Consider the following 17,725-nt stretch of genomic DNA (forward strand, 5'->3'; position numbering starts at 1 on the left):
ATGGTGTGTGGTATGAGAAGGAGGGAGCTCAGGGACTTCAGGATATAGCTGACTGTCCAGGAGATTTGAAACAGATTTGTATTGTATGCGGTTCATGATTTTGCTCGGGGACTCCATGGTCTTTCTGAAGATGTCAGCAATTTTCAAGTCAAAGTACTTGGAGAGGCCGCACAAAATGTTGTGTCTGTCCCCTATTGAGGCAACACATCCCCTCCAACTCTACTAGGAAGGACCCTGTCAGGGAGGGGGGAATGGTAACCAAGCCTCACTTGTGCTCCCGAACATCCACCTGTGCAGCTCCCACAACCCCAGCGCCTGCAAGACGGTCAACGTCGCCCTGGTCATACCCCGTGGAAGTGTCTGACTGCCTGCAGGAGGGCCGTCTATCTGAGGTCTGACAAAGTAGCGTTCCCATGCATTTGGGCCAGAAAGTTCTGATTAGCTGCTAAACTCATGCAAATTGTTAGTGGCCGACCTCGTGCTCATGATTGGAGTGGAGTATAAGCCATAGACTCCAGGAGGGGCGGAGCCTGCCGGAGTTGGGACATCCAGGTCATGGCAGTGGTTAAATTTAGTAGCATTGGTTACAGTTGGAATATCTGAGCCCTAACGTTTACTTAAATTATTGTTAAGTTCAAATTATGAAAATGTTTGTTTTTTTTCTAATATTTTTTTTAAATCGAGATATATATATATATATATATATATACATACATACACACACACTTTATTTTGCAGCTGAAATGAGTTTCCTCCGTAGGGTGGCCGGGCTCAGCCTTAGAGATAGGGTAAGGAGCTCGGACATCGTGTCTAAAGGAGTCAGCTGAGGTGGTTCGGGCATCTAATTTGGGTGCCTCCTGGACGCCCCCCACTGGAGGTTTTCCAGGCACGTCCAACTGGTAGGAGACCCCGTGAAGACCAGTACACGCTGGAGGGATTATATCTCCCAGCTGGCCTGGGAACGCCTCGGGATCCCCCAGAATGAGCTAGAAAATATTGCAGGTGAGAGGGAAGCCTTGGATGAATGGATATTTTATTTTGTATTATTTATGTGAAAAATCATTTATACGTCAGTGTAAACACATCTGAGTGTGTATTTTATGTTTTATCTACTGCTATTTTATGTTTGTCCAGCTTTTTTTGTTATTTGGAAAAAGTATACCTCAAAGTAAATAAATCCCTTGCTGACAGTGAAACTGAGCAGCTAATATCATTAATAATACATCGAAATTAATTGCAGATGATGTTTGTTGCGTTTATTTGATATGTAATTGTTAGTTGAAAGCTAATACATGTTACAGTAAAGTTTGCAATTTATTTCAGTAAGTGACAATGTATGGTAATATAACAACAAGTTTTTTTTTCAACTCATCAGATCCTCTTTTTTTTCAAAAAATAAGATGAACACAAAATAAGAAACCAAAATAAGAACACAAAGTGAACACAAGATAAGAGACCATGTGAAATGAACAAACTATTTGCCCAATTCATGTTTTGTTGCATGTTATGTTGAAAACAAAGGCCTCATCAGAGAAACAGAACAGCTATTTGCGTGCTTCAGGGATGACGTGACCGGTAAAGCCCCAAGTTAATAGGGAGGCGGGAAGAGACCCTTCCACTGTGAACCCTGCACACTCTACATGCAGCGTGACATTGTCAAGGACGTGTACGACAGCGTTGTGGTTGACGCCTCCCTTCACATGGTCTCTTGGACATGAACAAAAAACATCACCTGAAAGCAGATGATGTAAATATGCATATGCCATACATGGAAACATGAGGTGTAGAAGAGTCACCCTTAAACCACTTCCTTAGTGGACAAGAAGAGAAAACCATCAAGGTAGAGCCACAATCATGGCAGGCAGAATTATTCACATCTTGGTCATGATTTGCTCTGTTAGTTCAACAGGTAATTAGGCTGCTCAAGACTGCTTTGAAAAAAAAGAAAGTGGTCATTTGTTGTTTAAAAGTTCTGACAAGCTTTTTAAAATATTTGACTTGTATTTGTAAATGTTAAATCACAAGCAGGTCAATGACATTCATGTAAATAAAGATATATTTATTTCAGATTCTATTAATTTTATTCCTAAATACAAAAAAAGTGGCTACTGGATCTTGTGAATTTATCTGTGCACACATACGTTCAATAATAAGACGTAGTGAACCATTGACAAGACTTGACTGAATGAGATTAATGTAGATAAACAAAATAAAGTACATATTTTACTGTATCATCATGTTGTCATCATCATTTTAAAATTACTACCCGATAAAGGGGCATAAGATTCAGCACCATAAATCCTGAGAAATAAGAACATTCTTTATGGATGCGTTATGACGTCATCGGTGCTGCGGCTGACATGGCACGGGGAACCCGAAAGTGCTTTGGGGGCTTTCACGGCATACTGAGCTAATATTTGCTAACTGTGCAAAACCTGCAGTCTAATAATATTACATTTAACCCCCAGAGCAAAACATGCAGCCCACAGGATAAGGGTAAGGGTCAGATAAGCAGTGCACGTAAATAAAATGTGTTTATTTATATTTAGTTTAGATGAATCCTACTATTGTTTTTTAAAAGTAAAAACACACATAATTCTCCTGCACATTTAGGTCATATTGAAACAATTCATGAGAGGATTTGTAAGACTAAGGAGTAATGCCAAGAGGTTCTATTGAAACAACATTTTGAAAGGTTTGTGGGAAATCTTTTGAACCAAAATGTGCATCTTCATGAAAAAGTATGTAAGGAGGTTAGAATTAGCACATGTTTGCATGAACGTTGCCCTGTTTTCTATAGAATAAAAGATTAAGAAGTCATGATAAATAATTAAAAAAACAGTACAGATAATGTACTGTAATATAGTGATAATGTACAATGATTTATAATATAAAGAATGCATTATTATAGGCCTTTACGTTTCCTTATCATCGAAAAAATGTGATCTTAAAAGTAATACGGCCATAATTCTGCTCCGAATTTTGGTCAATTTAAAACCATAAACGAGAGGATTCATAATCGGAGGTATGACAAGAAATTCTATTGCAATAAAATTTTGAATGGTTGGAGGGCGATTTGAACCAAACCGCATATTAAAGATATCAAACAGTATCGTCACTGCAAAAATGAGCAAGGAGGTTAAATGTGGCACACATGTCTGCATAAACTTGGCCCTGTTTTCTAAAGAATTCACACAAGTTTTAAGGAGATACATGTAGGACCAAACTATGAAAAAAACATTAAATAAATAAATTACTATTGCTAGGTATGAAACTATGTTGTTAACAATAGTCTCAGCTGGGAAACAAGCAAGTTTCAGAATAATAAAATTCACACAATACAGTCTGTCAATATATGGGCTGCATAGCTTTAATCTAGATGTTAGAATAATATGTATGGCAGAAATGCAAAAAGGTATTAACCAGGAGAAACAGACTAACAGTAACACTCTCTGCTTTGACATAATAGAGTGGTAGTCCAGGGGTCGACATATAGCCACATATCTGTCATACGCCATGACTGCAAGAAAAGACAGATCACTGCCGGCGAACGAGTACATCACTAAAGCCTGAATAAGGCATCCAGAATAAGAGATTACATGAACAGGAGACAGCAGATCCCAGAGCATCTTGGGGTAGAAACCTGTTGTCCCATAAAGTCCATTCATGCAGAAAGTGCACACTAGAATATACATTGGTTCATGCATGTTCTTATCCAAGATGATGGTCACAATGAGAGCAACATTTACCAGCACAATGAAACAGTAACACAGTAAAGTGAGAGAGAAGAGAGCAACTCTGTAGTTCACTGTGTCATTTAAACCTGAAAGAAAAAACAACCTTAGATGAGAAACATTATGCATCATGGTTCGGAAATTGCCTTTTGCCCTGTGTTATGCACGTCCATCCTGAACACAGTGTTTGCTCCCTCATCTTACAGTTGTTAATATATTCTCTTACTACAGCCACACATGAGCTTTGGAAATTCAAACCAGCCAATCAACATTCAGAAATAAGTTTCCTTCTTGTTTCAGCGTGCTGCAATCTACTGTATGAGCAATGCATCAAACCTAATATTCATGTATGCAGATGTATGCATCTCGTATGCAATCTATTGCAAGAGCAAGGCACCTGGATCGCGAAAGTGTCCACCTTTTTTTGTAGCTTGCTGTTGCTGTGTCCAAACTAGGGTCTTGCAAAGGCCTAAAAACGAGACTAGATGTTGGACCTTCCCCGCAATTTTCAGACCCGACCTGCTCAAGACTGATACAGTTACCTGCATTTTTATTTTTTTAAAGTGGTCATTTGTTTAAAAGTTCTGACAAGCTTTTAAAAATATTTTACTTGTATTTGTAAATGTTAAATTACAAGCAGGTCAATGACATTTATGTGAATAAATATATATTTATTTCAGATTATATTCATTTTATTCCTAAATACAAAAAAAGACAAACAGTGAAGTGACTACTGGATCTCGTGAATTCATCTGTGGACCAATCCAAGCTTAGGTTAAAAGATATTTGGGAGTTATGGTAAATATTTAAGATAAAATATATAATATGATTAAATGCTCATATATGTGTTTTGTAAAATAGACAATGAAATAATTTGCTACTTTTAATTGTGTTGAAATTAAGTAATGCAAATTTAAAACATACATTTCAACATTGAAAAATGACTACCTTTATTAAGTGAGTCAACAAAGCTTAACATTTCACCAAGAAAAGGCAGCTTAGATTTGAAAGGTAGAAATGCTATGTCCTCTTATTTCTCTCTTCCTTTATTGTCCCACTCATTAGGACATAAGTTTCATTGATGAAATGATACATTTAAGAACTTTCAAACAGGCAAGCAACCACCAAAAATGCACCCCAAATGAGTTATAATGCTTGTGTTCTTTGATATAATTTTTTTCAGAATTTATTTGTAAAAATAAATTACATATATAAAAAAAAAAACTTTTAGAACATATTTTGATCATAACCATGAACATCCAGCATGATATGAGCAAGATTTCCCAAAACTGCCTTCTCGAGCGGTCACCGAGTTTTTCAAACTGTTTGGTTCAGGGCCTTAACAACATCCCACATACTAATAAGACACCTTTTTGGAAAGATTAGGACCTAGAAAATCACAATAAAACAAGGCATTGGGGAGTTACGAAGGAGTTTCAGTCAAAGAACTGTGTCGCTCGGTTAAAAAATGGAAAAGTTCTAACCTTTATGCCAAAACATGGTCGGATTGGGGCATGCTGGGTATCTAACTGAGCATACAGTTCCGCTTAAGACGTGACGTTCCTCCCACGACCACGGAAGCCAGCAAAGTCGAAAATGTCAAAGGAGAGTAGGGGGAGAAAGGGGGAAACAGTCCGGCCGCATTTGGATTTTTCAGGTACTAATTTACTACACACAACGATCTATAATGCTTTATTAGACTCCTACAAGCTCGTGAGGTTACGAAGAGGTGTCTTTTATTGACAGGGCTCTGTCATGCAGCTCACCTTGCATGGTAGTGAATTCTGTGGAAAAGCAATTGCAAGGTGAGATGTCTCTGTTACAGAGGCAGCTGGAAGAGGGTGGGATACGAGCGGGGGGGTATTCTTCGTACGTGGTTCAACAAAGTCGATCAAATGTCCTTATCCAGCTTAAATTACCGAGATGATTGACATCAGGCTTTCCCCGTTCCTCAAACGCTGATCCGACCTCAAACGGTCATGTTAATTCTAGCCAGACGTCAGTCATCTGGATAATTGCACGTGCACGCTCCTCTTCAAAAGTGAGCATAGTCGAACACAGATATCATGATCTTCAAACGCTACAATGGCAAATAAACTCAAAGGAACAGCCTCCTTTGTCTCCGCTGAGAAACAGGAGATGATCATGAACGCATATGAGGAATTCAAGTCCATATGGCAAAGTCTAATGCACCTTAACACTGCCTCCACTGCGAGACATGCATCGCAAAATATCAGACAAGTTAAATGTGTCAGTGTTGAGAAAATGTATTGGCTAATTTTAAGTGCCTCATCACCCAAATCAATCAGATTATATTTATTTAAATGTGCTTGCTGGCAGTAGTATATGAATTAATATATACTTATGAAGATATATGTACTATATGTGTATACATGTATGTGTAGATTACCATATAACTAGGAGTTTGAATATGTGTGCATTATTCATAATCAGAAATTCAATCAATTGAAGAAGTGAAAATAAATTGTATGTGATTCTCTGTATTCTTATCATGAGTCCACCTTAATCATTTTCTACAATAATGATATGTATGGTGTACTAATAACACTGTCATATAGTTATGAGTGCTTTAACACATCCATACGTTTCTTAAGCGCTAAATAAACTTTACGAACAGCACGGCATGCAGCAGCTTTCCCGATGTTCTCGGCATCGCCGACACTGTACAGAAATGTACCGCTCGCAAAAAAGTGCAAAGCAATGCTAGAGTCTGTGATCCGGTCTGCATACAGTATGTGAGACGGTCGGTGCTCTGCTGCGCCTGTGGTGTCCGCAATGTACGGCTCGAGGAGGTCTCGTAAATAAAATTCCTTGTCGGCAGAATCAATTGCGCTCGTACAGGAAGTCATCATAATGTGAGAACGGATCTTGGCGATCTGGAAGAACTCTCTCCCTATAAAACTAATATAACTAATATCGCTCCTTCATCAATGAGGAAGGGAGCTGCTGTTTTTGTCCGGTGAGGAGTGGCCAGCTTATCTAGTGAATTTCAATAAGCCTGCGCTGGAGCAGGTTAACCTTTAAAGCCCCAAGGCATTTTTTAGGATTTAGCTCGAAATAGCAAACCCAAACTAAAAAGGGTGTATCTCTGCAACCACAAGGGCTATTTGAATAATTCTGGTGTTATAATAAAGACAACCCTTGTGAGCTTTTTGTCGGATGTGTAAATATTAGTATATATGTTGTTGGCTAAGAGTAGATAAAGATTGAAACACAGAACAAATAGAAGTTCCAGGTCCGCCTATAGAAAAAAGCACTTTCAGGATGATTATCTCCTTGAAATGATGCTTCACTAAGCCCTGAGGCTCTCCCAAATCATAGCACAATATGTGAACAGTACTCTGCACTGTTTTCACTTGAAAAAGTGAAGCAGAACAAAGTCAGATTGGGTAAAGTACAGAGAGAATTCAGGCGAGGTTTCCAAAATTTGCATTTCGGCACATTTGCGCATATTTTCGCGCATCTGTGACATTTTAATTTTTTCATGTAGCAAATCTTATATTTCACTTTCATATGACTTATGGTGTTAAATAAACTTGTATCAGTGTGGATTTACTGGGGGAAATGCATTTAAAAAAAATAAATAAATAAAGTTTCAAAATGTGCTGACTCAGCGATTTATGTTGCTGTGTTCTTTGGTTCATATCTCGGTGACGCTTTGCAGCAGATGGATTTGGTGAATAGATTTGGAATCTGTGTGTAATTGTCTTGCTTTTTGCTGTTTGTCTTTTTCTGATAGCACCAAGCTACGGGCTGCTAGTTCCGGAAACATGCAGAGTGGGCTGACTCGTGACAAAATTATAACTATTTTATTTTAATAATTATTTTAGTTGGTGTTTGAGTTGTGTTGAAATGGCTGACTATTTATTGTTCTCTTGTTTAATTTGATGTGTAGCATCAATATATTTGTTCATGATTATTGTAATGTTTAACACAGTTTAATTAAAATTTAAAAAAAGGACCTATATAGGTCCATTCGGGGCTTAAGGGATTTCGATGTGTTGCTATGGTGAGTTTTCTAAACTTGCTTTGAGAAACCAAAAAGCCTGATCTACGTAATCTTATCCTGCAAATTATCCGGCTAACTCAGTAAACCAGGTACAAAGAATAGGGTCCTGGCCCTCTGAAAGGACTGATGTGGAGGTCTGGGTTTCTCCGGCCATGGGATGCGTTGTGACGTCATCGGTGCTGCGGCTGACATGGCACGGGGAACCCGGAAGTGCTCTGGTGGCTCGGAGAACGAGAGTGGTGTTGTGCTGGTTGCGTTCTTTCGCTGAGAGACTGTCTGCTCGGAAAAGGGAGATATGTAGAGACTGTCGGAGCGTCAGAATGGAGAATGAGGGTCGTGGTGGTTTTGCCCGTCATTCGAGAGCCTGGATATCCGGCGGGTGGGAGAGGGAACTGGGGGATGTCAAAGTCGGGGTCTCCCCTCAGGGCTGTTGGAAGGCGATGGCTGACGAGTTGTCGGAGGATGGATACCGAGAGTCGTGTGGATTGTGGATGGCTAAACGCAGCCGAGGATGCTAGCAATGACGTGTGGTATGAGAAGGAGGGAGCTCGGGGACTTCAGGACATGGCTGGTTGTCCGGGAGATTTGAGAAAGATTTGTATGGTATGCGGTTTATGATTTTGCTCGGGGAGTCAAGCGTCTTTCTGACAATGTCAATGACAAAGTGCTCGGAGCGGCCACACAAAAATGTGTGCCTGTCCGTGTCTGTCCCCAATTGGGGCGACACATCACCCCCAGCTCAACCAGCTAATAGCATTTATAATACATAGAAAATAATTAACAAGAAGAAAATAACAAGAAGAGAAAACCATCAAGGTAGAGCCACAATCATGGCAGGCAGAAGCAGAATTATTCACATCTTGGTCATGATTTGCTCTGTTAGTTCAACAGGTAATTAGGCTGCTCAAGACGGAAACCTGCTTAAAGGAAAAAAAAGAAGTGGTAATTTGTTTTTTCAAAGTTCTGACAAGCTTTTTAAAATATTGTACTTAATAAATGTAAATGTTAAATCACAAGCAAGTCAATGACAATCATGTTAATAAATATATATTTGTTACTGGATCTTGTGAATTTATCTGTGCACACATACGTTCAACAATAAGACGCACTGAACCAATGACACGACTTGACTGAATGAGATTAATGTAGATCAGGGGTGGCCAACCAGTCAGAGACTAAGAGCCACATTTTTTACTGTGTTACCGCAAAGAGCCACATCATCAATGTAATACAACACACATAATAATGTTATAACTTCAGCCTTTTTTAACATAACATAAAAAAAAAGGTTGGGAATGAAGCGAACTATCACAAATAGTCCGGTGTGTAAACTCACGCAAGTAAAGTGTGTTGTGAACGCAGCATTGAGGAGTGTGTGAATATTCAATTCAGTTTATTTTATATAGCCTAAAATCACAAATTAAAATGTGCAATCTGTACACATAACATCCTGTCCTGGGGCCTCACATCAGATCAGGAAAAACTCCCGAAATAAAGATAGTAAAAACCCTTTCACAGGGATAACAGGAAGAACCCTTCAGGAGAGCAACAGAGGAGGATCACTCTCCCGGATGGACAGAAGAATAGATGTCATGTGACCAGAATGAACAACGTATCAGAGTTACAACACATTACGTCAATATGACTGAAACTGAATAAATTGCACTCTGCCGCATTAAAAAATCCCTTCAAAATAAAAGCACAGGATTTTTTTTGCCCATGTAAAGTGACTGTCCTGACGGACTGAAAACGGGTCCGCGAATGACTGAAAATGGGTCCGCGATTTCATGGCTTTCAAGCCGTTGCACCTTGAGTTTGACACCAGTGGTCTAAAGTATTTGTAAAAGATTAAAAAAAACAAAAACAAACACAAACTTCGATATGAACGCAAGAGCCGCATGAAACCAGGCAAAGAGCCGCATGCGGCTCGGGAGCCGCGGGTTGGCCAGGCCGGATGTAGATAAACAAAATAAAGTACATATTTTACTGTATCATGTTATCATTATTTTAAAATTACTACCCAATAAAAAGGGGATATGATTCAGCACCATAAATCCTGAGAAATAAGAACATTCTTTACCAGCAAACAAATGTAATAAAATGCATATTTTCAATAAAAATGACATCTTTCAAGGCATAATGAGCCAATGTTTGCTAACTGTGCAAAACATGCAGCCTAATAATATTACATTTAACCCCCAGAGCAAAACATGCAGCCCACAGGATAAGGGTAAGGGTCAGATAAGCAGTGCACATAAATAAAATGTATATTTAGTTTAAATGAATCCTACTAATGGTTATTAAAAGTAAAAACACACATAATTCTCTTCCACATGTTGGTTACATTGAATTCATGAGAGGATTTGTAAGAGTAATGCCAAGAGGTTCTATTGAAACAACATTTTAAAGGTTTGAGGGAAATATTTTGAGGCAAAATGTGCATCTTCATGACATCAAAACTATTGTCACAAGAAAAGTAAGTAAGGAGGTTAAAGTTGGAACAAATGCTTGCATGAACGTTGCCCTGTTTTCCAAAGAATTCACGTTTGTCATGTCGCATAATTCAAAAAAACGGTACATTAACCTAGCCCATTAGCTAAAAGCAGATAATGTGAAAAACTACAATCATTTATATTTAAATAATGCATTATTATAGGCCTTTGAGTTTCCTTATCATTGAAGTAATTTAATTTGAAAAGTAATACGACCTAGAATTCTGTTCCGAATTGTGGTCAATTTAAAGCCATTAATGAGAGGATTCATAATCTAAGGTATGACAAGATATTCTATTGCAATAAAGTTGTTAAGTGTTTGAGGAACCATGAGACCAACGTTATATTTTTGTTACTTTTTATTCGATACAAAAAGTCAGTCCCTCCTCCTCAATACATTTGCTAAAGGAACTTTCATGATTAATACATTTCATATGGAGTTTGGATGGAGGGTTTCTCAGGTTTAAACATTCATATGAAAACAGCTATTTTGATTGGCAGTCAGGCGATAGAACACACTTATATTCGCATTAGCTTCGACCATGTATGCATCTCGTACGCAATCTAAAAAAAAGAGCAGATTTGGGACCTTTCCCGCAATTTTCAGACCCGACCTGACTAAATCTGAGACCTTATCCTTGTGACTGAGGCTATATTGTTCCCTTTTACTCAATACACTAGATACAACAAAAGCTCATGCATGTTTCAGACAAGTTTGCAATATTTTTAATTAAGCTGACAATTCATAATAATTTATGAGCTACATTTTGTTCTTAACATCAGATCTGTTGGGATTCTTGTAAAAAAAACGGTGATACATGCATCCCACTGCTATCATGTGACAAGTGAACACAGAACAAATGATTTTTGAAGCAGATACATATTTAATGTGAGATATTCAGTGTCAACATTAAGGTAGAATGAATGGCACTGTTGTGATATCTTGTATTGACAATAAGCTACAACATCAATAGTTTCAACTAAAAATAAATTAAAGAAATATTTTATCACATAAATCCATACTTTCCATTTCTAAATCTGAAAAATGCATTTATTTACCCTGTCTATGTTTCAGTTTGAGAGCTTTTCTCTCATATGAAAAGTCATGGGATGACACTTGGCATCTTTCTTTTTAATAAGAACTAAATTCAAAACTTTACTGCGGACTTTTGTAAGGCTAAATCCATAAACAAGTGGATTCACCATTGGAGGAATAAGCAGAAATTCTATTGCCATGAAATTAAAGAGGTTTTGAGAAAAATTCGCTGAGCCAAATCTCATGTATAATAAGTCTAAAAGCACAGCTGTTGAAAAGGCAATCAGAGAGATAAAATGTGGCAAGCATGTCTGCATGAACTTTCCCCACTTCTCTTTTGAGGATCTGCATGTTCTTATCAGATGAACGTAAGACCAAAGAATAAACAAAAAATGTCCAAAATAAAACATGATATTAAAATATGCGATCGCAGTATTTGCTTTGAGTGGTGAGCAAGCTAGAGCAACAATCATCCAGTTCACACAGTAGATCTTCTTTATGTGTAAGCCACATAACCTCACTCCTAATAATGATGCTGTATTCATGAACATACAAATCAGAGGTAAAAACCAGGTTAAGAGTACAAAGAAGAAGATTCTCTGTTTTGTCATAACTGAATGGTAAACAAGAGGGCGACATATAGCCACATATCTGTCGTATGCCATCAGAGCTAAAATGGAAAAATCACTGCAAATTGATGAGTGTATTACATAACCTTGTAACATGCATCCGGCATAAGAAATGACATGCGATGAAAGAAGATCCAGAAGGAATTTAGGGTAAAAACCAACAGTTCCATACAGCCCACTGATACATAGATTACACAAGAAGATATACATTGGCTGATGGAGTTGTTTATCTATAATAATTGCAACAATAAGAGCAACATTTCCCGAAAGAATCATTAAGTACCACAGTAGAGTTAGAAAGAAGAGGGTAATTCTGTGTTCCAATTTAAAATCCAAACCTGAAAGAGTAAACAGTGTAACACCTGAAACATTTTTCATTCTCTGCAAATTTCACCAATTTCTCAAAAAAAAGCTTTCTGTTTCACTGCATGAAATTAAGCATGACACTGGTCACCAAAGAATCAGAGGAGAACTGCAGAGTGTCTGCCGTATGCTGTCATAAGTGACAGTTCCTCACTGTGACTGCAGTGGTGCATTAAATCCTTTTTCTAAAAACAACAGCAGGGCCTTGGAAACTAAACTGGCCAATCACGAGTACGTTGATATGTCAACACACTTGTTTGTCTGGACTTCCAGCTGGGAACAACATTGTAATGAAAACAGGCCTATAATTTATAATCACATAATGATGTAAAGTTGTGAACAGTTGCAAATATGATGTTGGTACAATGATCACTGACAACATATTTCCTTTTTTTTTTTTACAATGTCTGATATTCTAGTAGGATATTATCTGCAATAATGATAGTGACTGCAGCATTAAAAATATGTTTAACTTGTTGTGCTTATGTCTAGGCACTGGCTGCACAAGGTTAGAGAAAGGCTGTGGTCTGGTTTAATACACAAAAAGTCTAAAGGGACTTGAAACACAATGTGTTTTCTTATCGTTCAACCAAAATCACCATATTTCCGAACCTTAACCCAAGTGCTGTGGACACTGTACGCCAACCATTCAGCCTGAACGCTCCTCTGTGACTGCAATGCAGTTCTTATATGTTGTGCTTCATTCACTGAAAAACAATTTAGTGCCACACAAAGGTGTTTTTCTGGAGACAGGGTAGGGGTGCCGCACACCTGTATTAACAGCACGGACAGCCAGCTAACGCTTCTTTTGAAATATTTTATCAAAGAGTCCAGCGGTGATAAACTGGTGGTAATCACCTTGTGGAACTCCAGTTATTTGCATCTCTTGTATCTCCCGGCTTGTCGCTGCATGGAACATGGATTTGGTTTTTGGCAGGTTGCAAGAGTCCGTAGTTTGATTAATATGTCCAGTAATGACAACCGTCACATTTCTGTATGGTATGAATTTTCCACATACCGTCATACCGGTGCACAGCTGTAACAACTGTTATGGCTCTTCGGCAGGCAACGAAATATATTGTTTACCGCTGAAGGCGCAGCGATCGGAGCTACTTGTTTTACATGCACTGAGATGGAGTCATGGTTATAACATCAATTAATAACTCACAGCTAACACTCTTTAACAGGGTAAACACCACAACACAACAGTTTGTTACACATAAAAAATTGTCACACTAATAATTGTACATTTGTCAATGAGTTCCAGCTGAACATCACTGGGTGAATTATCCACACTGCAGGTAAATGGAGAGGGGACCATGTGCATTTCATCCTCAACTGTTTTGAAATCTTCAAATTGCCTTGAAAACTCGCCATGCAGTGCTCCTAGCTTGGATGAGTACTTGCAGAAGTGATCAGCTGATGGTGTGACTTCTTTCAGGGTTTGCATGTGGGTGAGAGTGTTGCTCTCCAGTTGGCTTGAAAGAAACTGCAACTTTCTCATGATAGCCTTCACCAGGCTGTGCATTTCATGAACAAAAAGGCCCTTGCCTTGCAGTTTGGTGTTCAGTTCATTCATCAGTGCAGTCACATCCACAGCAAATGCTAAAGCTGCCATCCATTCCCCATCTGAGAGCTCTGGGATGTCTTTGCCTTTCTTCTCACAAAACTCCAGAATCTCTGGATTACAGGTCCCAAAATGTTTTCAGCACTTTTCTCACTGTTTTTAGCAATTTTGTGGGATATCTGGTCTTGGTTGCTGCATCACTGGATATGTGAAGCTTGGTAAAAAGCCGTATTGCCTCTGTAGCTTAGCTAGCAAAGATGTTTCTGATGTCCGTGCCCGTTCAGCATCGGTCAAGTTTTTCTATTTCCCCGCAAATTGTATTCCTTAAAAACGTCAATCTGCTCTCCGCAAACTAAACACACGGCTTTACCTCTGATTTCAGAAAATAAATACTTATCAGTCAATGTTTTGTTGAAAACTCTGCATTCTTGGCTATCTTGTGACAAGGTAATGTCAGGTAACGTCAATCACTCGTCTCATCACACAATGACTTACGACACATATCGCGTCATTAGGGACACAAAAAAAAAAGTATAAATAAAAAATATATATAAGCAACACAGTTTTAGTCCACGCGTTAGGAAAAGTTCAAAAATACTATAACAACTCTGCTGTTATGTTCAAGTTAAATGCTGTACTGGGCAGATGCTCTGTAATTTCCTACTGTTCGTGTAACATTGAATGTGTTTCAGCTATACCTGCTATGCCCAGGTCTGCCGTAGGCCATCAGTCTGAGGTTTTCTGCTTCAACCCTGTCCAGCCCTCCATTCTTCCATTTTTTTGCCCACTTTGAGTAATCACTCACCCTGAATCACTTGCAAAAAGCCTGATCTTCATTCAACACATTGTTGGAGGGCCTGCGCCCAACCCATGGTCCTCATTGCAACGACTCTATCTACCTGATTCCAACTACTACTTACTGGGAGTTTATAGAATGATTGCCAGTTTATACTAATGATTAAAAGAGTTTCCCTTGAGTTCATTGGATTATTATTACTCATAGATTATATTACGCATGTACCGTTCAGGATGTTACTGTTTCAGTTGTTGAGGTGGAGCTATTACCTCATATCGGACTGCAACTAATGATGATATTCATTATGGAATCATTTGCTGCTCTTTTTTTTTTTTTCTTCATTAATAGATTGTGTTGAAATATCTGAAAAGAGTGTGAAATACCACCGCAATTCCCCTGATATCCAAAGAGATATCTTCACAATCATTTGATCCAACTCACAGTCCAAAAGGCAAAATTATTGAATGCATTTAAATACTATATATGGAAAGCAGCTAATTTTCATATTTGAAAAGCTGGAACAATGAAACCATTTGTGGTACTGTTCAATGTTACTCATAACAGTTGATTGACATGTATGTGCAACCAATAGGATGCTCTAGGTTGGTGGGCTGTAGACCAGTGTTTTTCAACCTTTTTTGAGCCGCGGCACATTTTCTACAATAAAAAAATCCCGCGGCACACCAACAACCCAAAAAGTTACAGAATGTCACAGTATTCAGTGTTTCCCCTAGGTTTACAACTTTAGGGGGGGGGAGCGACTGACGGACATACTACATCGTGGCACCTCACAGTACTACAAAGTAATACTTCACAGTACTAGTGACTCCATCTGTGCTTTTATAAATAATAGAACATTGAAATCACTTTCAATTAAACCAGATTGCTCCATCAGACAAAAACAAATGTGTTATCACTTAACTGAAAATAAAGTTATATCCGTGCAAAAAATAACTAATATTTAGTTACAACTAAATAGCTTATTGTGGAAAACAACAAGCTATTTTTTTGCAAAACAGAATGAGTGCAGATGTGTGAGCATGACGTTGTATCATTAATAGTGGCTGCAGTGAGCTGCTTTCCTCTACAACTCTTTTAAAAACGAGGTAGATTTGATACAGCCGTTCTCAATTCATGCTCCATGTTGAGCGACGCAACAGCAGAAAAGACAACCTTACGGAGATCTCATAAAGATCGGCTTTTGGCAAAATGACAAGAATCGGCGAGACCCATTAACGGCGTACGGTAAAATCAACATTTCCTCTTGCGCCCCACCTGTAATACGCCCCAGTTTGATAAATACTGACTTAAAGGAAACATAGTGTTCATTTATTTTAATGATGACCACAAAGTGAGCAGGCTTTGTCACTGCAGTGTGTTTTTCGGGCTTTTGGAAGAATATTTCCAGAGCCTCAGAAACGTCAGAAACGTCATTGATGGAGCGCCAGGCTGCAGCCTGTTGGATGTTTGTTTGCTGTTGGGCTTTAAACATGAGAGCTCATAGCTTAAAATAGTGATAGCTTAAAGCAGCAAATCCCATTGTGAAAAGCACGCGACATATTTTTCGCCGCTCTCTCTGTCCACTGTGTGCTCTCCTGTGTGCATCGCATCGGGGCGGAAAGAGTTGTAGACGCGACCCAGAAATTACAAGCTGTCGTGTACGATCAATAACATACGGCCGTTTAGTTTGTTTAATAGCAGAACAAGGTGCAGACCTGTTCTATAGGAAACTACTAGGCCAGCCACTATATTGCAGGCTCAGACACTCAACAATGGAAAATTATTTGCAGCAGCTAAATAATATTTTTTTTGGACCAATTAAGTGAAATTGGAAATTTTCTCACGGCACACCTGACGATCTGTCACGGCACACTGGTGTGCCGCGGCACAGTGGTTGACAATCACTGCTGTAGACCAATAAGACAAGGGAGTGAATGTGTGGGGCGGGGTTGAGACATGGGGTGAGCTCGGAATAAACATGTCAGCTTTGCTACACAGTCTGTCTCACGCGCATTATTAACCCTTGTGTTGTCTTGGGGGTCAAAATGACCCGTGTACGAGTGTATGTGTGTTGATGGGTCATTTTGACCCCAAGACAACACGAGGGTTAAGCGAACTCGACATGGTGTCAGAAGTGCTGTGTAGCTAAAGCAGGATATGTACAAGTGGTACTACTGTAGGGACGTAGGTAAAAGTTCGGAAGAAGTGTTCGGTGAAGTTAGATGAGTGATAACGACAGGGCTCTCAAGTTTTTAAGACAGGTAAGAGTGACATATCCTCCACCTCCCTCCCCGGCCGCGCCTCCGCCCATGCTGTATGCCCACAGACCAGCCCCCCTGCCCCCCATATTATTATTAGCTTCATTTTCATTGGTTGCTGGATTACATTTCACCCAGATACAACAGATACGTTTTTCTGATTGGCTATTCGTGTAGCCCATTTCTTTTTTTTGATTGGCTGATGAGTGGCACCTCGCGGCAGAACTCCAGGGGAATCGGGGGAGACGTGCTTCATTCCTCCATGGTGAGGGCAGCGCAACCAGGTCATGTTTGTGCGCTGCAGCACATTAAATAGCCTCGAGTTTTTTTTTCAGCGTGAGAAATACGATGTGTGGCGGGAGGGCGTGACTTAAGACCGAAATGCGTGACAGTCAAGCTCAATGCGTGACACTTGAGAGCTCTATAACGAGCTGCTACGCATGGCGGCTAACGCTCCCAGCGCTACGTTTAGCATCCAGCCGCCTGAGCCCTTTGATTTTTCCAAGCCAAACGACTGGACGAAATGGATTCGGAGATTTGAGAGATTCCGTCAGGCAAGTAACCTGTCTGCAAGCTCCGAAGTCAACCAGGTGAATACCTTGATATACTGCATGGAAGACGACGCAGATGACGTCTTGAGAGGCTTAAAACTAAGCGCTACAGACCAGCATGTATACACAAAAGTGAGAGACGGATTGGAGTCATTCTTCATTGTTAGAAAGAACATCGTGTATGAGCGTGCACGGTTTAACATGCGCAAACAGGAGGCAAATGAAACAGTTGACGGTTTTGTAACTGCCTTACATGCATTAGCAGAGCA

General features: G+C 39.3%; 2 protein-coding genes across 2 annotated transcripts; both read right to left on the minus strand.

Annotated features, from left to right (window-relative positions):
- Positions 1-2,915: 2,915 nt before the first annotated feature.
- LOC306747861 (olfactory receptor 11H6-like) lies at positions 2,916-3,866 on the minus strand (the record flags this gene model as incomplete). The annotated part of the gene is made up of 1 exon (XM_079230961.1): positions 2,916-3,866. One exon carries the CDS (start codon positions 3,864-3,866, stop codon positions 2,916-2,918), a length of 951 nt encoding a protein of 316 aa, XP_079087087.1.
- A 4,319-nt stretch (positions 3,867-8,185) lies between these two features.
- On the minus strand, positions 8,186-12,299 carry LOC306747863 (olfactory receptor 6N2-like; the record flags this gene model as incomplete). The annotated part of the gene is made up of 3 exons (XM_079230963.1): positions 8,186-8,259; positions 11,417-12,099; positions 12,208-12,299. 3 exons carry the CDS (start codon positions 12,297-12,299, stop codon positions 8,186-8,188), a joined length of 849 nt encoding a protein of 282 aa, XP_079087089.1.
- Positions 12,300-17,725: the final 5,426 nt, after the last annotated feature.

The sequence above is a fragment of the Taurulus bubalis genome (assembly GCF_910589615.1).
Source record: "Taurulus bubalis genome assembly, chromosome: 15".
Classification (NCBI taxonomy): Eukaryota; Metazoa; Chordata; class Actinopteri; order Perciformes; family Cottidae; genus Taurulus; species Taurulus bubalis.